General features: G+C 45.0%; 1 protein-coding gene across 9 annotated transcripts in view; it reads right to left on the reverse strand.

Annotated features, from left to right (window-relative positions):
• SVIL (supervillin) overlaps positions 1 to 25,023 on the reverse strand; it is a 254,554-nt gene that overhangs the window by 20,725 nt on the left and 208,806 nt on the right. For 5 of the 9 annotated variants that reach the window (XM_065921232.1, XM_065921237.1, XM_065921235.1 and 2 more), the window contains 11 exons: positions 24,608 to 24,685; positions 16,771 to 16,918; positions 12,753 to 12,842; positions 12,580 to 12,666; positions 11,113 to 11,290; positions 8,374 to 8,546; positions 6,427 to 6,582; positions 5,094 to 5,230; positions 3,870 to 4,017; positions 3,600 to 3,745; positions 1,232 to 1,407 (listed from right to left, as the gene is read on the reverse strand). In XM_065921232.1, the coding sequence (XP_065777304.1) occupies positions 1,232 to 1,407; positions 3,600 to 3,745; positions 3,870 to 4,017; positions 5,094 to 5,230; positions 6,427 to 6,582; positions 8,374 to 8,546; positions 11,113 to 11,290; positions 12,580 to 12,666; positions 12,753 to 12,842; positions 16,771 to 16,918; positions 24,608 to 24,685 (1,517 nt within the window). The remainder of the gene's footprint in view (positions 1 to 1,231; positions 1,408 to 3,599; positions 3,746 to 3,869; positions 4,018 to 5,093; positions 5,231 to 6,426; positions 6,583 to 8,373; positions 8,547 to 11,112; positions 11,291 to 12,579; positions 12,667 to 12,752; positions 12,843 to 16,770; positions 16,919 to 24,607; positions 24,686 to 25,023) is intronic. The other 4 variants (XM_065921239.1, XM_065921238.1, XM_065921236.1 and 1 more) reach the window with 1 other exon arrangement.

The raw sequence follows: 25,023 nt of genomic DNA on the forward strand, positions 1-25,023 counted from the left end.
GTCTGTTAAGAAGGGCTGGGTGCTTCACTTTGCCTGCACCTTAAAATCCCTGGGGAACTTTTAAGACATGCTGACACCCAAGCCCCACCCACCTGAATTGAAAACACATCTCCCAGGCTGGGCCCACCAAATGCATTTTTTTTTCAAAGCTCCTCCAGTGTTTCTGATCTCAGAGGCACTGAGAGCCAGCGGGTGAGATGCCCACTCCTCTGTATTTTCAGATCTCAGATGATGTCATGATCGAACTGTCCATCATACAGATTTTATGCTTTGGTATTTTTTTCTTTTACTATAGCAAGTAAATTTCCTTTTTGTCTTAGATTCAGTTCTTAAAAAAACTAGTTGTTTCAGTACTAATTTTGTTAAATGTGCTTAAAAAGGATTTGAAAACTTTTCACCTACACTGGCATTATATTTTTTTTTACACTGACATTATTTTGAATTTTTTCTCTAATGACAATGAATAAAATCAATAATTGGGTTTTAAAACAGGAAACTAGGTAGGATTGTTGAGATCTGTATATAAGTTCAATGGAAAACATTAAAAAGCAGTTTCAATGTGCCATTTGCATCAATTTCTAATGTATTATATGGCAGGCATAATTTAAAGGCACTTCTTTTTCCTGATAGTTATGAAATAAAAAACACTGATCCTTTGGATGTAAGAATTTTTTTGGTCAGGATCATCTTTCTGAGAGTTTTGTGCATCTTTGGCCGATTTGCCAAGATGACTTTAAATAAAGTCCAGTAGACTATAGGAAATAATTACAGTCATTACTTCAATACCACATCCTCCCTCCCAGCAAAAGGGCCAAAACCTCATCTAAATAAATGGTGGATCCTGGAATTCAAGGGCTATGCTGGGAAGGTGTGAAACCAGACAGACAGGCATGGTTTCCACAGCTTTAGATCCATGGCTGGATTCCAGGACTTGGCAAGCTTTTCAGATGAGCAAGCCATTTGTTTAAACAACTGCTATTCATCTGGCACAACAGCACCTGAATGCTGCAGGTGGTACCGATTTACTTTAAGAAATGAAATATAACAGGAACACCATCCAGACGACCTCTCCATCCGTACTTCTGTATTTGTTAGGGAAAAGCTAAAGCACCGTTCCTTTTGTGAATAATCATAGTACTGCATTGTGATCATTTATGAAAAGTAAAACCCATGAAAGGTGATGGTTAATCACTGCGGTGGGGGGTGGTGGTGGCCGAGGGCCCGGCAGTACCTGGGAATGAGGGGATTGCATTCCCCAGGATCCAGCGGGTTGATGTCACAATTCTCGTAGTCAAAGGTTCCATTCCACAAGTGCTTTGCCAGCTGAAAGGCGATTTTCCGTTGTGCTAATGTGACTTCTTTTCCATGCCACACGTAAACTTCACTCCCAAAATCAAACACCAGTACCTGGGGCAACGGCACAGAAAAATCTGTTAACTCCAAGGATAAGTTCTAGTTGACAGGGTCTCTAGTGACAGTGAGTTAGACAGGCGATGATTTAAATCCTAATGGAGCATTCAGTGCAGACACAAAAAGACCTGGCAGCCAGCGCCATCCTGCCAAGCCAGCCTCCACTCCGTGGGTGTGATTTCTGTCTTGTTGACCTAAGTGCCCAAGTTACCCCCTCCTCTGAAGGCTCAGGCCATGTAGCACTTCTGAGGCATGAGAGTTATTTAAGCATGTCTTCCTCCGTCCTCCCTTGTCACTCACTCATTTAACTTACACAGGCAACCTCATGTGGCCTGAAGACCCAGCGACTGTACTCTGCCCTCTGCAATTCCGAGACCCTCAAGGGCAGAGAGAAACCTGTACTTACATTCGCAGTTGGGCTCACTAGAGTTTGTTGAATGAATACACGAACACAACGCTATTTCTTATTTCTATACCTGTTGCTTGTTCTATGCTTTCTTGCTAGAATAATACCTGTCTTCATTTCCAACCTTCCCCGATAGCTCAGTTGGTAAAGAATCTGCCTGCAATGCAGGAGACCCCGGTTCAATTCCTAGATGAGGAAGATCCCCTGGAGAAGGGATAGGCTACCCACTCCAGTGTTCTTGGGCTTCCCTGGTGGCTCAGCTGGTAAAGAATCCGCCTGCAATGCGGGAGACCTGGGTTCGATCCCTGTGTTGGGAAGCTCCCCTGGAGAAGGGAACTCCAGTACTCTGACACAACTGAGCGACTTTTACTTTTCATTTCCAGCAATCCAGATTCAACTTAAGAATAGTAGAATTATTATTACTAAGCAAACTAAGTAGAATTACTAAGCAAATGACTCAATTTCACCTTATCATTAAAATTATTCCTGGTTACTTCTTTTTCTGTGACAGTGTTTCTCTCTTTAAATGCCCATTCACATCAGACAATCAGTTTAGCTTTGGATGACATTCCTTCTAATACTTTTCTACCCAATGAAATTTAAAGTCCCTTTGTGTCTTCCACTTTCTTCTCCACACTCCGAATACGTAATGGTCCTGGATGTATATACTCTCTCTCACACACACACACACACACACACACACACACACACACACACACTCACGTATACACACATACAAACACATGCATGCATGTGTGCTCATTTGCTTCAGTCATGTTTGATTCTTTGTGACCTTATGGACTGCAGCCTGCCAGGCTCCTCGGTCCATGGGATTCTCCAGGCAAGAATACTGGAGTGGGTTGCCATGCCCTCTTCTAGGGGATCTTCCTGACCCAGGGATCGAACCCACGTCTCCTGCGGCTCCTGCATGGCAGGTGGATTCTTTTACTGTTGAGCCACTGGGGAAGCCCACAAACATATATAAAATATTAAATATAAAATTAAATATTTAATATATATTTAATAAATACTTATCAGAAAAAACAAAAACATGTTATTTATATTTAATATATGTGACAAATAAAAATTTATGGGTTTACTTGGAAAACCTAAAAATTATATATATACCTATGATTCCTGAAACTTAAGGACTGAAAAATATTTTTTATACAAAAATCGAGAGACAGGCCTGAGTCATATTTATGTTTGGTCCCAAATAGAAAAGCCTTCAATGCCCCATCCCTCCTCAGAACATTTGTAGCTCTGTATTAGCAACCAGGTGGCGCGGTGGTAAAGAATCTGCCTGCCAGTGCAGGATATTTGAGACAAGGGTTCAATCTCTGGGTTGGGAAGATCCTCTGGAGGAGGAAATGGCAACCCGCTTCAGTATTCTTGCCTGGGAAAATCCAATGGACAGAGGAGCCTGGCGGGCAACAGTCCATGGGGTCGCAAAGAGTCAGACACAGCTTAGTGAATAAACAACAATTAGCATCTAAGACGGCAGTAATGATTTGAAATCACAAATTGGTAGCCTTTAAAAAGATGTTTCTGGGGACTTCCCTGGTAGTCCAGTGGTTAAGAACGCAGTTCTTCTACTGCAGGGGCCGTGGGTTCGATCCCTGGTTGGGGAACTTAAGATCTCGCATGCTTCAAGGTGCAGCCAAAAAAACCCAAACAAGATGTCTCTGGTCTGTGATGTGCACTAACCCTGGCTAGTGTCTGCTGGGCACCTCCTGTCTGTTTTCCGGGGCAGCCCAGGGCCAAGGCAGAGTGCTCGCCATACCTCTTTTGACTGCAGGAGCGAGCACTTTGGGATCTTCCCCCAGTAGTCATCATCAGGGACGAGTTTGTCATCCGTCAGACGGTAAATGCAGTTGGTTTCTATTATGGCTGTTTCATACAGCTCATCCTCCTTTGGGTCTCCGGCGGCTTTGGGATAAGAACAGTAAGGGGATGTTATGTTTTCCACTGGAGAGCGGCTGGTTTGGAAGAAGGAAGGAGGAGAGGAGAAGAAGTAGCCAGTCTTCTTCTCTGAGATGCGGTAAACTCTTACATTGGTAACTGGCTTGGCCGCCCAGAAGCTTCCAGAAGTCTTTGGCTGCATGTGTGTGTGTATTAATTCCTTCTTCAACAGTCTGGATGTAAGTTGCTCTACAACCAAGTTCCCTCTTGGTCTGAATTAAACTCGCGAGTTCTGAGGCCTAAACAGAGAGAGGAACACAGTTAACTGGGCAGACAAGTCCAAGGCCAGGTGGTGGATGGGCTAAGGCTGAAATCAGAGAAGAGAGATGGTGCGTGTCTGAAAGGAAAACCTCGTGACCACGGGGGCCAGGGGCACTGGTTGGGGGTTGTCTACAAAGTCAAGAAAATGTAACTAAAGGACTTTAGTTCTTTACAGCAACAGTTCTTAGTCTTAAATTCAATAGATCATCCATGATGCTTTGTAAAAACGCCCATTCTACTAATCAACCATAAAAAAACAAAATTTGTAGCAACATGGATGCAACTACAGATGATCATACTAAGGGAAGTCAGAAAGAGAAGGACAAATACCATATAATGTCATATAATGGAGTCTAAAAAATGAACCTATCTATGAAACAGAAAGACTCACAGACATAGAGAGCAGACTTGTGGCTGCCAAGGGGGAGGAAAGGTGGGGGAGGGATGGAGTAGGAGTTTAGGATTAGAGATGCCAACTAGCATATGTAGGATGGATAAACACCGAGGTTCTATCATACAGCACAGGGAACTATCATTCAATATCCTGGGAAGAAAAACAATATGAAAAAGAATTGTATATGTAACTGAACCACTTTGCTCTACAGCAGAAATTAACTGTAAATCAGAAATGAACATTGTAAATCAACTATACGTCAATTAAAAATCAGTAAGTCAATAAAAAGAAAAAAGTACCCATTTCCTGGTCTTTTCCCATTAAAACCTCACTCAGTACATCAGAGAAGGAACTTCATTAGCACCTGGGATAAACAATTTGGAAGTGATGGGTCAGTTCCTTTCCTCTACAGGAGAAACGATGAACCAGGGCTTAAAACCTGGGGGCATAGCTCAGACTCCTTTGAAAACATCTCCCTGAAACACTTAATGAAAGCTCATGGCAGAGGCTTTCTGGAAAAGAAAGAAGACTGTCCCCTCTCACTTGAAGGAAACACTGAGCCTTTGAGAAGCTCTCTAGGGGTCTGGCCACTGGAAGAATGTCCTGTCTGTGTCTAAAGGAGACGCAGAACCAAGCTACCCTCATTCCTCAGACACCGACCTTCGCCTTCTCAATCACATTGGCGAACTCTCCGACCCACAGGAAGCAGTGATGGGGCGAGAGCAGGAGGAAGCAGTCCCCGCTGTTGAGGGAGGAGGCGCGAGGCTCCACCAGCCGCGTCTGCACGTGTCTTCTTCCTGAACACAGGGCAGAGGTCACTGTCTCCCCGAGAGGAGCCCCAGCAGGACCCGCTGGGAAGCACCCCACATCCAGAGCAGCCCTGCTCCTGACTCTGCCTCTGACCAGTCTCCTCTGCTCACCTGAGCTCCCGTGACCCGGGGGACCTAGGTCACAGCCTTGTGGATGACTTTCCCTGGTGGCATGTCCCAAGATTCGTCACCAGGACCACTAGCGGTGTCCTGTTACAGCGCGTGGATCCATTAAGGCTCCCTCCCCAGGGATGTTGGCAAACACCCTATTTCCCCTCTCCCACTCCTCTCCTGGTCTCTCTCCACTTAGCCCACCTCCTACACTTAACAGCCTTTGCAGGCCGGGCAATCAGAGAGCCCTTCAGAGAACCTCCTGGTCCTTGGACACCCTGAGTCTACAGAGAAACCAGCTTAGAGGGAAGCACAGAGTTGTGCAGCTTCCAACACCTTCTCCTAAATGGTTTCCATCTCCCCACAGTCACACCGATAGTGCCGTCACGGTGCTACAACATGGGAATGGAGGAGGGGGTCTCCTTGTCACTGGTGTTCTAAATACACTACAAAGGACAGTGGTCGTGCAGACACATACTGGAAACTGCCAGCAAAGCAGAGGATACGCCCTCCTTGTCTTGAGCCTGAATCTACAGCAGTGCTACTGGAGGGCAGCTAATCACTGCAGGGCAGCCCAAAGCCCTCTGGCTGCGGGGGAAGGTTCCTTGTTAAAGATGGGGAGGGAGGGTGTTGGCCACCCCTCTGCGCTCCCTCGCTCCCTTCTCTGAGAACGCCCATCTCTCCCTCTGGCTCCCTGACTCCTGCTGACCCCAGTGAGGACGAGAGTGGGGCGAACACTCTGATGGCCGTGGGGGCATCTGGTGACCTCAGGCAGTGTGTGGCCAGGGTCACGGGAAGGAGCGCAGCAGCAAGAGCTGGGATTCTGGGATCAGATGGCCCAGGGTCAAAGTCAGCTCTGCCGCTCAGCAGCTGTGGGGACCTGAGGCCCATCACCAAGCTCAGGGGCCGAATGCTTCCCACCTCGTGGGATTTTGCAAAGCTGGGGTTAGATGCGGGGGTGCCCAGTGGGCTCTCCAGAAGTGTGCATTCCCTCCTCCTGTCAGGCAAGTGGGGGAAACTCAGGCCTCCAGACAAAACCCGGGGTCGCGTGTGGTCCTCTCAGCTCTCAATACCTTTAACCTGCAGCAGCATCAGCTTCTTGTAGGGCACTGCGCTGTTGTTGGAATTCTGTTCTGTCAGGTTGACGCTCCGCAGGCTGACGTTGCTGAAGTTTTCTTTGCTGGCTAACCCTGCCAGGGTGACTTCTGAGAAGCTGGAGTTGGCGGACACTGGGAGGATCGAAGGATGAAACAGCACAGGGCAGTGAGACATTCGGGAGAAAAGACAAGGTTTACACTCAGCGTTCACACGTAACTGAATCACTGCTTTTTTCTTTTCAAGCTAGTCCTGGTGGGTTAAAACATACTCTAGTCTGATGAGCTATGCAGTGAGGCTCTGTGTTAGGAATTAAACACAGGATTGAAAATATAAATGCTTGTTGACAGGTGTCACCCCATCCATGCAGAGAAATAAGAACTGAGTGTGGACCAACAACCTCAGTATAAATCAGGAGCTGGACTCATTTGCTGCAATTCCACTAAAGCCGTTATAATTCCTTACAGGGTTCAGATGTTGAAAATGCTTTCCTGAGGGGGACTGTTGGATATCTCCCATCCAAAGTCTTTATATGCAGAAAAGCAGGCACTCTGTAACGCTTGGTTTAGTTCTCATCTTTTCCTGGAGGCAGAGTGAACAACTAGATGATCTCTTAGGATCCTTTGCTCTCAGATTTAGGATTGTAACAAGATGCTACGTTCTCAATGTGAATCAACAAATGTACATATGTCCCCGAAAAGTGGAGGCAGAATTAAAGTACATAGAATCTGTGCCAATAAATCTTTATTTCTCCAGTTCTTTGTTTTAAAAAATATGTGCATGCTAGAAAAAAAAAATATGTGCACGCTAGAGAGAAACTCGGAAAATTACTTCACTGGGATGAAGTTCTAACACTGAAGAAATATAACACCACTTGACAATTCATATGGCTCAGAGATTTTGAAATATACTTATTTAGTAAGACAATTATAATGAAAAGGCTCAACCACTTCATCTAAATATTCTATTTCTAAAAATAAAAAACCAACTTTGGTAAGTAGGTTTATGAGTGCTATAGGAAAATAAAAACAATAGCAAGAGTATTCAGACTCGCAAGATTATGCATGCCACTAGCTCCACCAGGACAACCGCTGTTTCTGAACTGGGGACCCCCATGTGGCTGGGCAGAGGAAAGCTGATGGCTGAGCCTGAAGTGGGACAAAGCCTGGGGGCTGCTCCTCACTTTCATCATCACCCTACCTCTACTGCCCCCTCCCGCCACTCCCCTCAACCCACATCCCAACTTCAAGGAGCCCGAGGTCCTCTCCAAAGCAATGTGAAAAGCACTGGTTTGTACTTTAATTAATAGCGTAAAATCTAGGATTAGGCAAAGCAGGGATGTGGGACACTTGCCCATGAGAGATCTAATTTCCTCTAGAATCAAATGGAGTGGAGAACTGCCAAGTTTGGAAATGGGCTGAATTACAAAGCCCTACCTCCCTTTCCTCCAGCCTCTGGAAAGAAAACTCAAAAAGACTTAAATGAACAGAGGGCTTCCCTGGTGCTCAGACAGTAAAAAATCTGCCTGCAATGTGGGAGACCTGGGTTCGATCCCTGGGTTGAGAAGATCCCCTGGAGAAGGGAATGGCTCCCCACTCCCGTATTCTTGCCTGGAGAATCCCCATGGACAGAGGAGCCTGGTGAGCTCCAGCCGATGGGGTCGCAAAGAGTCGGACACGACTGAGTGACTAACACTTTCACTTTAAGTGAACAGATGGGCCACACTTAAGAGTTTCTGTGAGAAGCCCCCACCTTCTAAGCAGGTTTTCTGCAGGTGTGCATGCGTGTGTGTAAACACGCTCATTTGTCTCTCACGAGTATCTCTGAGCACCGTGACTGGCCTTTGCAGGGCAGGAAAATGAGAGATGGAGTCACCTGCTCCCCCAGTTCCCAAGCACACAGCTGGGGGTGGGCCCCAAACTCACACTTTTCAACTTTCATGCGCTTTGACTCCACGAAGGCCACATTCAGTCTCTGCTCAGTGTACTCCTGCAGGAGATCTTCCCTCGCGGCCAGCATCTTCAGGGGGTTTTTGGAAGCCTGGACCCTGCGCTTGGGCCTCACAGCGCGCTTGTGCTCAGCCACCGAGGATGTCAACCTGCGGGGCAGAACAGAGCTGCTGTGGCCCAGGGCTGCAGTCTCACCCACGCTCAGGGGCTTGCGGGTCTCTGACCTGGAGCATCCAGCTCCAAAGTTTTATTTCTAGATTGCATTATAGATCTTACAGCTCCCCCTCCTCCTCCCACCACGCCACCGACGGAGTCAGAGGATCTTGGAAGGTTGAAGCCCATTTGGGTCCAGATCCCAGCCAACCCTAGGAGCCCTGCTCTCACCATGCTCCTGGGACTTCACCTGGAGGAGCGGCTGGCACCTCTGGGGCAGCCCACCCCACTCCTGGACAGTGCTGATGGGTGGAAGTCCTTCCCTGTTATCATCACCCCCCACAGCATCCGATCACTTCCTATTGGAAAAGAATCACCTTTCCTTCTCTGGGCTTTCTAGCAAGCCCTCTGAGAATAGCCAGGCATTGCTTCCCAATTTAACCCTCCTTCCTGCAGGCTCAACTTCCTCTCCATGTCAGTTTTTCAGTTCCCTCCCCAATTCTCCCATCACTATTCTCCTTTCAACCCACTGTCCCCCTTTGGAAAATAAGCACTATTTTGAAGAGTATATAGAAGTAAAGAGAGGCCCCCAAACTAACCATGACCATCTCTCTCTCTCACACACACACACAAAACTCTCTAGGGCCGAACACCAGACATGAAGATGGGGTACACTCTGTCACACAGTTCCCCAGCAGACTCTAGCTGCTTTTAATGTCCAAGTGCATGGATCTCTGTCCCTGGAGGTCCTCTTTCATACATGACATTATCATGTGTATATGTGTGTAAACACAACATATCAATGTTCAAACTGTATGTAACAATTTAAACAATGACATTTGGATGAGGAGGAGATTGAGAAATGATCCAATAACTGTGTATGCAAATAATACCCAGAATATTAAATGTGGGGAGTGGTAAATTATTCATTTTCTTAAGGTAGCAAATTGAAAGAAAAAACAAAAACTGAACACATTGAAAAATGCAGAATGGGTATCAGGAACAGCTTAAGGAAACATTTATGATGATCTTACAGACTTCTGGAAGAGGCAGGCTCTCTGACAAATTGATAGGAAGCAGATAAATGTGGTGGATGACTGTGGAAGTCCACCCAGCACGCTCTCCCTGCTTCTGGTAGGTGGTCCTGGACTTGCCTTTGTGGGCTTGCCTCCCTCCACACCTCGCCCTGTATCCCAGCTCTGGAGCTGGAGGGGTCCAGAGACCACCACTAGCCTGTCAGCATCTTCCATCCCCTTGACTGCAATGATGGCTGCAGGGCTGTATGCAGACCTGGGAAAATCAAGCCTGATCTCCTCCTAGGACTGCTGGGCAGGGCGGCTGCCTGCACAGGAGTGGCCCCAGAGCTGGGCTATAAATCTGGAGTGAGGGGTGACCAACTAATATGTAGTGATGGCCTGAGAGGGAAGCTGGCATGAGAGAGACCTTATTCTGAGCCCCCTGAACCTGAGGTCACACCTGCACTTTTCAAGGAGTGAACCTGTAAATCCCTCCACACTTCTCTTCTGCTGAAGTTGGTTGGACTTGCTTTTCTTTGCAGCACTTGAGATCAAAGAAATTCTAACACCATGAACACTTTTCTTTAGTGGTGTACCCAAATTTTTGTGTGAAGAGGGACCTGGGACAACACTGATAAAACCCTTGGATCTATTGATCTTATCAATGATGGCAAATTTCATTGATTTTCTACTTAGCTGTATTCATTGGAGCCCAGGTGATCCAAATAGTTTTCAAAGTTGAGTAAGAATTCGACACATCAAATGAAAGAAAGGCACAGAAATGCTGGCTAACCAGCGTCCATGAAGTCTGAAAGCAATAGTTGAGTGATGTGAAAAACCCATCACATTATTTTTATGGACCAGGCACATGGTGTGGATGCAAGGCTTTCTGGCAGAGAGGACATCTGTGCCAGCTCCATCTACTCCAGTGTCTGGTTCTAGAGAATAGTGATTTTTGAGACAAGCTGGGACCTGGGACTTGAGAACTTTTCCTTCAGTGATGACAGCTGGACAAACATCTCCTCCAGCAACAAAATACGAAGACACTCTAAGGGACTAAAAATAACTTCGTGCATGTGCCACTGGGGGAAATTATGGACAATAAAATAGACCAAAAAAACCCAGCTGCCACTTCTGAAGAGCTGGGAGCAAAACCAGGGTACTGCACATGCCTCCTGCACTCAACACCACCAAAGAGTGGGTAACCACCTAAGCCACCCACCCTCCTGGTCCCAACCCTGGACATACCCCTTCCCTTACCCCATAAAGGAACATGCTCGCCCCACCTTGGGGAGCCAGCAAGGGCACCTGTCACTTGTTCTTCCTTCCTCCTGCTGCAGCAGGGGCCCCAATAAAGCCTTGCCTACATTTCCTATCTGGCCTCAGATTAATTTCTATTGATTGCGGAAGGACAAGGACCCTGGTCAGTGTCAATCTGGCTATTCTATCGCAAAAGGTGGTAATGATGAAAGAAGAAAGTGCTACGCGGAGACCGGTGAACGGATCCATTCTCCAGGGGTGAATGATGGGAACTGAAATAACTTACTTGGGGGCATAAGGATCAAAAATGACATCAAAATCCTCATCCAGCTCCACGGGGCTTCTCGGTAGAGTGGAGTCCACGCTACGGTAAAACTTGGCAAAGGTTTCGTCATCGTCCGGCTTCATCACCTCTTTCACCGATTTCCCAGTGACAGTGAGGACTGTTTCTTGCATCCCACCAACTATCAACAAACAAGCAAATCAATGACCTGAGATCTATGTAAAAACATGACTTCAACTCTGCTTCACTATCTTAAAAATTATTTTCTTCCCACTAAGGTCCAGGAGTAGAGCAAACATGACAGTGCTGTCCCAGATTCTGTAGATGCTTCTTGGGCATCAGTTCTCTTCTCAGGAAAGGACTGGACAAAGCCTGCACTGGGAGTGGTAGGGAAATGGAGGCTGAAGTCACTGAGAATTTCTGAACTTGTTCTTTTTGCTCTTGGAGGCAGAACTGGCTTCAGCTTTGCTCTAGATCAAGGTTTGGTAACAACTTTTTCTGCAAAGGGCCATGTAGTAAATATTTTAGGCTTTGCATGGGAGGCTATTTGACTTGCGTTGCAAGTTTCATGAAGCTGCGGCTATAGCACAAAATTAACTATTACCAATAAGCTAATGGATGAGCAAGACTGTGTTCCAATAAAACTTTATTTACAAATACAGGTGGGGAGCTAGGTTAGTCTGCTGACCTCTGGGCTAGATACCCGTTACACACAGGTAATAAACTGTGAATTGTTTGTATTCTTTGCCTTGCCAACTTGGTTATTATATGACACTTTTATAGTTCTAGTTTAAAATAGTTGTTTGTATTATTTTCAGCCTATAGGGGTCATTGTCAATAGTAGGTGCTTAGTAATAGATAAGCTTTAAGTACTGGACATTTTTCTTAAGAGATGAGGCACTTCTGTATGTTATTCTTTAATTTTATATACTTCATAGACTTTTGTATTGAAATCTTTATTTATTCACTAGAATTTTCTTCTAGATACTATTTGTGACAACCAGATAGAATAGCAGCTGCTACCTTATTGGAAAATGACATATACAACTGAAAGTTCATCAGATCATGTTGATTTCATGTCATAATCTACTTTCAGGGTTAAAAGCAAAATTACTGAGTCTACAATCCTGACTGGATAACATCCCAAGAGTTTAGATCCAGGCACAAATGTGCTATTGAGAGCCACCTAATGAGTACATTATCCAGTGAATCAGAGCTTAGTAATCTAATCAGTGTTGACCAATAAATAAACTTTTAAAATATAACATCAAAGATAATGCTTATAGTATGCAATGGTTAAGTCATAATAGAAGACAATTTAGCTGAGGAGAAAAAGCAATCCGTGTTGGGATTCAGAGATTCTGAAAGTGGGGTAGGTATTTTTAGGTTTCCTGAGCTACCCACTGAAACTTGAGCCACACTGGCCACACACACGTGAACCACAGCTTCCCTCTGGCTCCTGGTATGTACCTTTGTTATTCAGCCTTCTTAGGAAGGTTTCCAGCCTGTCCAACTTGAGGTCCGACTCTAACTGCATGTCTGGCCTGGCCTCGATATCTGGGCAAGTAGAAAACACAGTGAGAGAAGCGCTGAGGGCTCTTCTGATCACAAACCTCTTGGCACATCAGGGCCTAGTCACTCACCTTCCAGGGGTTTGGAAACTGGTGTAGTGCCCCTTGTTTTGCTGCAAATAGGGGATGCTACCGGGGTGATGGCAGTGGGGGACGCCAGACCTGCAGGGAAAACAAAGGAGCAACTGAGCATCTCAGGATCACTTCAGGGAATTCCCAGGACCCTGAGGGATCGCCATGAGCCCCAATAGAGATCTAACAATTTATAGAATTTAGAGACAGACATGGGACACACACACTTACAGGAAAACTGCCCATAGAGACAAGGTTTTATTGTTTCTAAGGCCTGCAGCAGCTGTCAGTCTGCCATTCCACACTGAACAATGAAGACACATCCCTAACATGCAGATAGGATAAGAGAGTCCAGAAGGTGATTGGAATGTCCTTGAACAAAGGTAATGTTGACTTCTGAAGGCCTTTCGGGCACTGGAGGTAGCTGAAGAGAAAGTGTACAGTTGTGCCTTGGTATCTTCAAGGGACTGGTCCCAGGACCTCCTGTGTGTACCAACATCCATGTGGATGCTCAAGTCCCTTATATTAAATGGCATATTTGCATATAATCTACACACATCCTCCCATATCCTCTAAATCATCTCTACATGACTCCTAATACTCAAGATGATGTAAATGCTTTGTAAAGAGTTGGTGTAGCAAATTCAAGTTTTGCTTTTCTGGAATTTTATGGAATTAAAAAAATGTTTTTTTGATTGTGGTTGGTTGGATTTGTGGCTGCAGAACTCAAGAAGGTGGAGGGCCAGTTGTTTCTGTACCATCTCTCCAGAGGAAACAGAGACGCGGTTTGTCATGCTGGCCAGCAAGTTCCCCAGCCCTGGAGTCGTCCTCCCAGCTGAGGGGGTGTGGGGACAGTCTGGCCTTTGGGGGCGTCATCAGAGTGTGATCTACCATTAGGTGACATTGCTACATTATCGCATCCGAGAGACCACATCTGAGAACCACACCCCAAGAATGTGTAAGTCATGATCACTTACAGGGAAAAAACCACCAAGTGAATGGATCTGCTCCCCACTTCTGCGAGTTGGAGAGGGAGATGTTACACTAGAAAACTTGAAAGGAAAAATACTGAAATGAAGTTTACAACTGAAATTTTAGGTGACATTCCAGAAGCTTCTCTGGTAGCTCAGACAGTTAAAAAGTCTGCCTGCAATGCAGGAGAACCACCGGCTTGGGAAGATCCCCTGGAGAAGGGAATGGCTACCCACTCCAGCAATCTTGCCTGGGGAATCCCATGGACAGAGGAGCCCAGTGGGCTGCAGTCCATGGGGTTGCAAAGAGTTAGAAATGACTGAGCAACTAACACTTCCCAGAAGTACTTCTCAACGTGTACATATACTTCCTTACTGATGTCAATAACATTAAAAAAAAATTCTTTCATTACAGGACCTGCAAAGAGTTTATATCTGAGTGAAAGTCAATTTTCTTGAAAGATATTAAAAAACAAGTAAAACTTGGTATCAAAGGCTGGGACAGCAGCTCATTACCTGCTAAAAGGATGTGTAAGAGACAGGGGGACAAAACGTCAGCACAGAGGTTATTCACTCTGAAGCCAATAAACAGGCTTGACAGCAGCCCTCTGTCCAGTGAGGGTGCCCCCTGCTGCCCGTTCAGGCAGCTGCACCCATGAGCTCTTAAAGGTGCACCCGCTCTTTCCAGCTAGGGACAGGGTTTGTCTGTGATGGGGGCAGGCATATATATTTAAGTTCCACACTGCTAAATCACTCCGCACAGCTCTGTTCAATGAATTCTATGGGCAATAACCAGTCACCTGTTCTCTTCGAGAACATTTTACATCTTTTAAAAATCGTTTTTATTTAATTTCTTGCCTGTACTGCACAGCATGTGGGATCGTAGTTCCCTGACCAGAAGTCAAACCCGTGCCTGCACCCCACCCCCAAATCCTGCATTGGAAGCACAGAGTCCTAACCACTCAACTGCCAGGGAAGTCCCTCAGCTCTCTCTTCTTCAAAGGGGCGCTCTGAATATCCTCCTTCCAGGAGAAATCTAGAATACCACAGAAATCTATGGAGTACTCACTGATCTGTGGACTCTACAAATATGAAAAGGGGGACAGCCCTAATGAGGTGAGGGGAGAAAACAGCTTCTGGGGTGAGAGAATGAAAATCAGGCTACAGAGGCCTCTTGGCCACTCACTGCTACACTGTCACCTGATGAGACAGGAAGTCTTGGTGGCTGCAGCGTGGGGACAGTTTAATTCTTTGGCAAGTGTCGTAAACTGGATGTTCCAGCACTGCAAATCCCAAAGAGCCAATGACTCAGGGAAACACACGGCTGTGCAGATGATAACAAACCACAGAAAAGCAGGGAACAGCTTTTTCACTAAAGTACAGAAAAATTATTTCTCGAGCAGAGTCATAAGGCACCTGTTCAACAAAGATCCTGATTTATTCAGGAACATGTGAAAGGAAACTCAGCCACTAAGGGGAGAGGAATGTCCCTGATTCTGTTCTCCATAACTGCCTGAGAGCAAGGCTACTTCCTCTGATATCCCCATGGACAAGGACAGTGGTATCTGGTAGTAAGGACCAGGCTTCAAATACATTATGATTTTTTAAATGAAAGACAAAAAAAGAAACCCAAGTAAAAGTTCATCAGGATAAATGTCTGAGCTAGAAGTTGGAAGATCTGAGCTATGGTTCAAGTTCTAAGTGTAGGCCTGAAGAATCTGCTTTTGTTAACACAGGGATGGGGGTCATGCAAAGGAGTTAGTTCTGTGACTTGGTGACAAAAATCCTCAAATGCTACCTCATTCTGAGAGTAAATTACCTTCTGTTATCCTTTATTAATTCCAAGATTGTTGTTGTTTAGTTGCTAAGTCATGTCCGACTCTTTTGTGACCCCATGGACTGTACCCATCAGGCTTATCTGTCCATGGGATTTTCCAGGCAAGAATACTGGAATGGGTTGCCATTTCCTTCTCCAGGGGATCTTCCCAACCCAGGGACTGAACCCATGTTTCCTGCATTGGTAGGAGGATTCTTTCCCACCGAGCCACCAAGGCTTCCCTAAGTTCCAAGATTAGTTAAGAATAAATTTGTTAGAAAGGATTCTTCCACAAATATTTGGGTTAATCTCAGTTCAAGAGTTTCCTCTCCCTCCCTCCCTTCCTTCTGCAAATACTTATCCCGAGCCTACAATAAGGTAGGCTCCATCTATGACTGAGGATCGCAAAAGGTATTGAGAAAAGACAACTGCAAACCTACGAAGCAGATGACAATATAAGTTAATTTATTGATTGAGAAAACCTTCACCACTAAGCTGAAAAATTTACTCAAACAATAGCTTAGAAAATGAAGGTATGTGCCTGCCTGTGACAAAGGGACCCCAGATTTTAACCATTTCCTATAGGCTATGGAGCTGCAGAGCTTTCTGACAACTTGACGAACCATGTGATTCATCAGGTTCACAAATCTTTGGCTTCCCACTGAAAATCAGTTTCAAGAGTTCAGCTGCAAAGAAATCACCTGTCTTCAGGGAAATCTCACTTTCCTGGAAATGGATACATCTTTTAGACATCCAATAAAACATCTCTGGAAACAGGGCTTTGTAGCCAGGGAACTCTGGGTTGATGGAAAAAGACCTGGGAATTACCCTAAAAGGAAGAAGACGATCTTCTGCACTGAGAAAGGCTTATTTGAGTGAGCTGATTGCCAGATGGCAAGAAAATGGAAATAATTTTCAAGCGATTACAGGCAAGGACTAAAAGTTTGATAGCAGATCTGCAAAACTGCTTTGATACCTGGGCATTTCCAAATGACTCTTGAAATGTCACTAACTGAATCATGCGTCATGTTGAAGACGATGCTGTCATAGGAAAAGATTTTCAGTTGGAGTATCTCACAAAATGTGTACACAACTTCAGTTAAGAGTGAAAACCAGAAAAGACCAAGGCTTGGTTTTTTAAAGTGAGCCATCCTACGCCACCCTCCCCTCTGTGGGTGATGGAGCTCACACACAGGTCCACACACGCGCACACACACATACACACTCTGACCTCGCTTCACCATCCTGCCAGCCACGGTGAACTGGGTGGAGTCGTTGGCTGCTCCTTTGCCCCTGGTCTTCCAGGCGTCCTCTCTCACGGTGATGAGATGCTTTCTCTCTTCAATAGTCATCTGGCTCTCTCGACTTTCTGTGACCCGCTGTTTGAAGCGCGTACCAGGGAGAAAACGGGAGAGGAAGTCACAGAGGCATGAGCATTAGCAAGGAGCATTTCATGAGCTGGAAAGCAAAGAGGAGTCCTATGCTGTCCCCTAATGTCCCAGCTGTTCTACCCGAAATAGGTCTGGCTTCCTTATTTGCAGCTTGGGTTACAGACCACCACCACCAACCCTGCAACTTCAGGTTAGAACCTGGTTTTTCACTTGTTTGTTTGGAACACCAGAATATCAAAATGATGCTTTGTAAAAAGAAACAGAGAGAGACTGTCTTCCTGCCATGAATCTTACAGAGTTTTCAAGTTGCTCTGTTTCACTTATCTAAACTCAGTTGACTAGGAATCTTTGTTCATCATGCTCAAAGAACACAGTTGGTTGAGAAAATCTTACCTACTAAAGATTTTTATCTACACAGCCAACCATAAAGTAGGGAAAGCTGATTAGGAGGAAGGTGTATTATTAGAAGGTTTTCTGGAACTCGCGTGCTTTTTCCTACAGCAACTATTTTATATGGGCAGTTAGGCAGCCAGGTTAAGCCCACAAAGATGACTTTGAAGTCACAGAATATCTGATATTGAGGCTGAACTGTGCTATAGACATAACCTACCGGTATAATAACATTTCTATGTAAAAAAGGTTTACAAATATTTCTCATTGGGGTTCTGGAGACAGTTGCCTCTTTAATGTCTAAGCTCTTGGTGACATTATTTGGTCTTATTTGACCTAAAAGGCAGAAGCTGGAGGATTCTCGAGGGAGACTGAGGAGGATGGGGATGGGCAGGAAGGAGGCTCCAGGAGATGAGCGGTTCTCAGGCTGACAACGGGGGAAGGTCCTCCAGTGTTGGCCCGAGAGTTTCTTTTCCCTCCTTCTCTGCCCATCCCTCCTTTCATGACAAAATCCCTCTAGGGATGGGGGCAGGGGACAGGCAGGGAGACAGGGCGGGGGAGGGGGAGCACGGGGTGGGGTGTCGGGAGGGAAGCTGCCATGGGAGTCAATGTTAAGGAAAGAAAAGCATTGCCAAGGAGCAGAAAGCGCTTCTGCCTCCAGGTCCTCCCTAGGAAAGGGGTCCAAAGGATGGTGATGACCCCGGTTTGTGCTTGTGCTTTAACCTCAGTATCTTCTGAGAGCCGAGGAGGCCCTTTCTGCTGCAGCATCTGCTTTCAAACCACAGGCGAGCTCTCCTTAACTAGTCTGTGGTCTCCCCAAGCTCCTCTTCCCGTGTTAAGGAGTTCTTTCTTAGATAAGAAGTCATCATAGACCAAAATGATCCTCAGGTTTTTCACAGACACAGTGGGAAGACCAAGGAGCCCTGAGGGGGAAATACATCCCTGGGGCCTCCATGATACTTTTATTCTCCACTGCTGTCCATCCCACTATGGTAAATTAGCTTCCCTTAACTGACCAATAGGAAACAACCTCCAGATTCACTCAGGAAGGTGACAGAGGTCAGCATCCTTGATCTTTTTAAGGCCCTGGGAGGATGGAGAGATGCAGGTAATGGGGCGGGGGCGTGGGGAGGCTCTCCTTCCTTCCCAGCCACATAAAAACCAAGTCTGCACTGGTAAGATTCGGTTTAAGCCATGGACATGGATTTCTCTATCACGGAACCTATACATCTTCCTTTTACAGAACTCTCCTACAGAGCAGTCACAGTCAGGACTGATTTTGAGATCACTGGCAATTAAACCAGGTTAAAAACCATCTCCTAAAGACACATGGTGACTAAATGTAATACATGATCCTGATTGAATCTTTGATGGGATGGAGTGGGGGCTAAAAAGGGTATTATTGGGGGGAAATGAACACAGTTGGGGTATAGTCTATGGATTAGGTAAACAATGTATCAATATAAAATCTCCTCCTCTTCTACAGTCTAAGGTTCTGTGTCCCCTGCTCCCCACCAGTTCACATAGTGAAACCTAATCCCTAATGTGATCCATTTGGAGGTGGGGTTTGGGAAGTGATTAGGTCATGAGGCTAGAGCCCTCAAGAATGAGATTAGAGCCTGATAAGAGAGGCCCCAGAGAGCTCCCTCACCCCTCAGCTACATGAGGACACAGTGAGCAGACAGTGGTCTAAGAACCAGGAAGTGGACCCTCACCAGACACTGAATCTGCCAGCACCTTGACCTTGGACTTCCTATCCTCTAGAACTGAGAGAAATAAACTTCTGTTGTTTATAAGTTACCCAGTTTATGGTATTCTGTTACAATAGCCCAATCAATCAATCAATCAATCAATCAATCAATCATTCAATCCAGGAGAAAAGGGTGAAGGGGACACGTTGGCAGTGGGGATGGGGGATGAGAGGGGGTAGGGGAGGGAAAAATGCCAACAATTGGTGGGTCTGTTCAAGGGTATAGGAGAGTATCCTGGCTATTATGAGAACATTTCTAAAAGTTTTAAGTTTTATCAAAATAAAAAATAATCAAATTAAAAACCCTTTTCCTTAACTTTCCTACTCATGATTGGTAACCTGACCCTGCTTCCAAGTAATTCTCTTAATCACACGCTCTTATAAACTATGAGATGGACTTACTAGGAAAACCTCATCAAAATTTGAAACAGAGGATAAGTTTTCTTGAAAAATGAAGTTTCAGGAGTGAATTTTAATCAAATCAATATGACACTTGCCTTAAAATATTTTTAAAAATATATAAAATGCCAAGAAAGTTTTCTTTTCCAAACACCCAGACTTTGCCATTTATATGGTGAACTCAGTAGAATCTCCCAAGTCCTGGGTGTGGTAGGAGGGGTGGTTAATGACTCAGAAAAAATGTCCCCAAATCAGCAATTCCATTTCGGATTCTCCTGCAGCTCCTGGGAGAAAGTGATGGATGTGGGCCCTGGGATACACAGATATTCCAGGATTTAAAGTGTCTAGAAGTTTGCCAGATCTATGTTAGGGAGCATGCTTTTCATGTGCCTCTAGATGATATTACTAAACATAAAAGTTTTTGCTTCTTTAGAAGTTTCATCTTAACTTTGCCACTTAGCAGGGTTGCTCAAAGGCCCCCTAACTCCCCTTATCTGACCTTAAATGGCTCTATAATGTAACAATAAGTATATACACACACACACACATATGTATGTATATATGATATATATACCTTATATCTAATATATATATCTTGTATATATATATTATACATGTGTGTGTATATATCATATATATATAATGAGGTATATGCATATGGTTTCTTTATTCACTTTAGAAATGAATAAAATGTATCACAAGTTGCTATTAAATTTTAGAACTCAAAATGTGTAAACAGACAACATGGACTTCTTTCTCCATGTACTTTTTTTTTTTAGCTTAAGACATCATGATTCTCTTATCTTGCTTTTCCCTTCAAAATTTTTTCTTCCCTCATTTAGAGAAGGGCATAATGCATAGTAGAGTAAGCACTGTGTCATTTTTCAGGTTTTTCTAGGTCTAACTGATGAGATTTAGGATTTGCTGGAAGAGTCAGGGAGTTGGGGCAGAACAGGGATAGAAGCTCTACCCCTTCTAGCCTCTATTCTTTCAAATATGGATCTCATGAGCATGGTACAAAAAGAGGAGGGGTAGGGGGGAAGAGGGGGCGGGTAGGGAATGTAGTGAAACAGCGGGGAGGAAAGTTGGGTCTTAGGGATGAACAGAGACTTGGTAGGAAACTGTGCAAAGGGTTAACAGAGGACGTTTTCAGGTTACCATGTTCTTACTTATGGGTTTGTCTCCGTACTCCTCAGAAATCACAGTGCAGATTTCATTAAGCGTTTCTGACACAGGAGGTGATACACAAGAGAGAGAGCTGATGTGTGACCAGGATTAGTGTAGCTCTAAGGGTAACCCACTCCAGTATTCTCGCCTGGAGAATCCCATGGACGGAGGAGCCTGGTGGGCTGGCTACATTAGTCCATGGGGTCGCAAAGAGTCGGACACAACTGAGCGACTTCACTTTTCACTTTAAGGGTAAGATTCTGCTACAAGTGGAGAGCTTTGTAGATAGAAAATATTGTGATCTGGCTTTTAAATTTTTATCTTACTCACCTTCAGTGAAACTACATCACAGGAAGAAACCATAAAAGCATGTGTTCAGTGAAAGAAATAATGTACAGCAACGAATGAGCATCCTCAGTTTTCAAAAATGTTGTCACCTTTCAAACCCTATGCACTATTAAGGAAATTTAGCTTTACCACCTCCTTAAATGATTTCTATCCATCACCAGGGCCCAGAGTCTCAAGTGGCCTGGACAAAACATGGGAAAAGATCTCAACTAGGTTTGGATTTCAAGGTGACCTTAATTTGGTCTTATCACCATTTACCAGCAACTAAGATGAAACGAGGGGTCCCAGGGGCCTCAGTGGTAAAGAATCTGCCTGGCAAGCAGGAGATGAAGGTTGGATCCCTGAGTTGGGAAGATCCCCTGGAGAAGAAAATGGCAACCCATTTCAGTATTCTTTCTGGGAGAATCCCATGGACAGAGGAGCCTGGCGGATTATAGTCCATGCAGTTGCAAACAGTTGGACATGACTTAGCAACTAGAGAACAACAACAAGATGGAAGAAAGGGAACGAAGGGAAATCTTACTTTGCTATAGCCCTGAGGCAAGCGGAGGAAGAAGAAAACATGTCAAGACACTTCTACACGACTATTAGAACAGCCAAAATTCAAACCACTGACGCCACCAAATGCTGGTGAGGATGTGGGGCAATAGGAACACTTTTTCACTGCTGGTAGGAATGCAAAATGGTCCAGCCACTTTCAAAGGTAGTTTGGCATTTCCTTACAAAACCAAGCTTACTCTTACCATGTAATTCAGCAATCAAGCTCTTTGATATCCAAACAAGTTGAAAAATTATGTCCACACAAAAACCTGCAATGGATATTTACAACAGCTTTACTTGTAATTGCCAAAAGCTTGGAAGCAACCAAGATGACCTTCAGTAAGCAAATGAATAAACTGATCCAGCCAGACAAGGACTACTATTCAGTGGTAAAAAGAAATGAGCTATCAAGCCATGAAAACACACAGGGGAACCTTAAATGCATATTACTGAAAGCAACAAGCCAATCTGAAAAAGTAACACCTTGTATGATTCCATCCATTGGACATTCTGGAAAAGACAAAAACTATAGTAAAGAGATCAGTTTCCTGGGAGGGGAGGAGAGGAGGAGGGAGGGATGAGCAGGCAGAGCACAGAGGCGTTTTGGGGCAGTGGAAGGACTCTGGATGATACCACAATGATGGATACATGTCACTACACACTTGTCAAAATCTTAGCATGTACAGTGCCAAGAGAGAACTCAACTATCAATTATGGACACTGAGGGATAACAGCTTGTCAACTGAAACAAATATGCCATCTAGTGGGGGATGTTGATAGTGGGGTAGGCTGTGGGAGGGGTAGCGGGAAGCAGGAGATGTGAGAGAAATCTCCATACTTTCTGCTTAATTTTGCTGTGAACCTCAAACTACTCTAAAGAAATAAAGTCTATAAAGAAGTATACTACAAATACATCTAACATGTGTATTATGTAAATATGTGTGAGTGGTGCGTTCCAAGTCACTTCAGTCGTGTCCAACTCTTTGTGACTCTATGGACTGTAGGTTGCCAGGCTCTTCTGTCAAGGGGATTCTCTAGACAAGAAGGAAAGTGAAAGTCTGTCAGACTCTTTGTGACTCCAGGCAAGAATACTGGAGTGGGTTGCCATGCCCTCCTCCAGGGGATCTTCCCCACCCAGGGATCAAACTGCAGGCAGATTCTTTACTGCTGAGCCACCACGGAAGCCCATTATGTAAGTGTACATAGTTTATATTTAAAGACTTCAATTAAAAAAAAAAAAAGACTTCAATAAGGGTGGTGGAGGGAAGGACTGGGAGTGTGGGATTAGCAGATATAAGCTAGTATCTATAGGACAGATAAACAACACGGATCTACTGGATAGCACAGGGAACTATATTTGATGCCTTGTGATGAACCATCATGGAAAGGAATGTTAAAAAAAAGAATAATGTAAAAATGAAAGACTTTAATAATATATCTTTTCTTTTAAAGTTTAACATTGACATGACTTCCCTGGTGGTCTAGTGGTTAAGAACTTGCCTTGCAATGTAGGGATGTGGGTTTGATCTCTGGTCGGGGAACTAAGATCCCACAAGCCAGGGAGTAACTAAGTCCGCAAGTCACATCAAGAGAATCTGTGTGCAGAGCAACGAAGTCCGTGCGCCACAACTAGAGTCCATGGACCTCAATGAAAGATCCTGCATGACGCAATGGCTGAGACAGCCAAATAAACAAATAAATACTAAAAAAAAAGATAAAGTTTAACATCAACTTATTTCCCCCCTTAGTGATGGAACAGCAGGTTTGCTCCATAGCATACCCTCATTTTTGAAGCGGACACTGGCTGGTTATGCAGGGCTAGGTTGCTATAGACCTTTATTCCTAACTTCAGAGGAAAGGAGTTAAGGCAAGTGCGAGAAAGGCCTCCTTTGGGAGAAGAAACGGGGCGTTTCCATTTATGAAAATGCCAAATGAAGCAGGAGGACCCTGCAGGCCCTCCCTCTGGCTGAAATCCTGCACCTCTCCCTCAAAGACCAGCTTGTCACCGCGAGTCCTAAAGGGACAGAACAGTCATGACCTTTCCAGTTAGAGGCCACCTGGCCGGACGTGGTCCCTGAGCTGATGAGACAGAGGCCCTAAGATGGGAGTGACCGGCCAGGTCCCACAGACAGAGGGCAACCAGTACCTGGGGCTTGTCGTGGCAAAGGGGATGCCGCCGCTTTTTCTAACAATTTTGACCCCAGGGACATTCCAAGGGGAATAAAAACCAATTGTTGGTATTTCTAGCTTTAAATATCACTGCATATTAGGCACTAACAGAATTCCTCAGCCCAGGCTAGGTCTCCCTTCTGGCAGAGCTCAGACAGGGTGCAGCAAGGGGGAAGGTGGGGAAGCAGGACTGTGGTTTCCATGCCAACAGTGCCACGGCAGCCAGCTCGCATCAGGACCACAGCTTCCACCTTGTCTCTTCCACGCCCCCGAGTGCTTCCACCGCGGCCTCCTACTTGATCAAGGTAAGCAAGATAATCTGTCTCCTGAACTGGAGCCAGGAACACCCTGGGCTCCTTCCTGGGTTCCTGACTCAATTTAGAATATTAACTTATGGGATTATGTGGCAGTCTGAATGGGAGAGGAGTCTGGGGAAGAATGGATACATGTATATGTATGGGTGAGTCGCTCTGTTATATACCTGAAACTACCACAACATTGTTAATCAGCTATACTCTAATATTAAAAAAGAAACCCAAACATAGATTAAAGGGGAAACTTTCCTCTTCAACCAGTTTCATGACTATGAGATGAATTAATACCATAAGTCTCCCTAGAGGTCTGAGCCGAGGTTGTGACATGTGTGCATGCTCAGTCGTGTCTGACTCTTTGCGACCCATGGACTGTAGCCCGCCAGGCTCCTCTGTCCATGGGATTCTGCAGGCAAGACTGGAGTGGGTTGCTATGCCCTCCGGGTGACTGACCGTAAATATATGAAGTAAGTACATTTACACACACACACACACACACACACACAGAAATGCAGCAAAGGAGTTACTTTCCCAAATGAAATAAGTTTCTCCCTGCCGCTCAGAAATTGCAATGAGGCTTAATACATGTAGGCTTTTCCTCACCTGATTAATAGATACAAAAGACAGGTATTTATGGGCAGCAGGTAGAGCAGGAGAATAAGTAGAAGCATATACAGGTTCCTATAGAGCAAAGCAAGAGGATTAGAGGTGGAAAAAGACGATTTATCAGAGCGGGGTGGAGGAGGGGAAGGACAAAAACAAGGCTTTCTCTCACAGAAAGTTAATTTACTCATTGCAATTTCAATTCTCTTCCCAAGAGAGTCCTTCCTACTTGTTTTATTTCAGAATGCTAACAGAAATTCCCACACAAGCACAGTAAATATAACCCAATCAATTCTGTGCAGTACCTGAGTTATTGGCATGATGATTGCAATTTACAGAAGATATTCAGACAGGGGATCCCTGCCTTTCATGGACCATTTTAACATTGAATATAAACTATCTTCTTTAAAGCCTTT

The sequence above is a fragment of the Muntiacus reevesi genome, chromosome 2, assembly GCF_963930625.1.
Source record: "Muntiacus reevesi chromosome 2, mMunRee1.1, whole genome shotgun sequence".
In the NCBI taxonomy this organism is placed as follows: domain Eukaryota; kingdom Metazoa; phylum Chordata; class Mammalia; order Artiodactyla; family Cervidae; genus Muntiacus; species Muntiacus reevesi.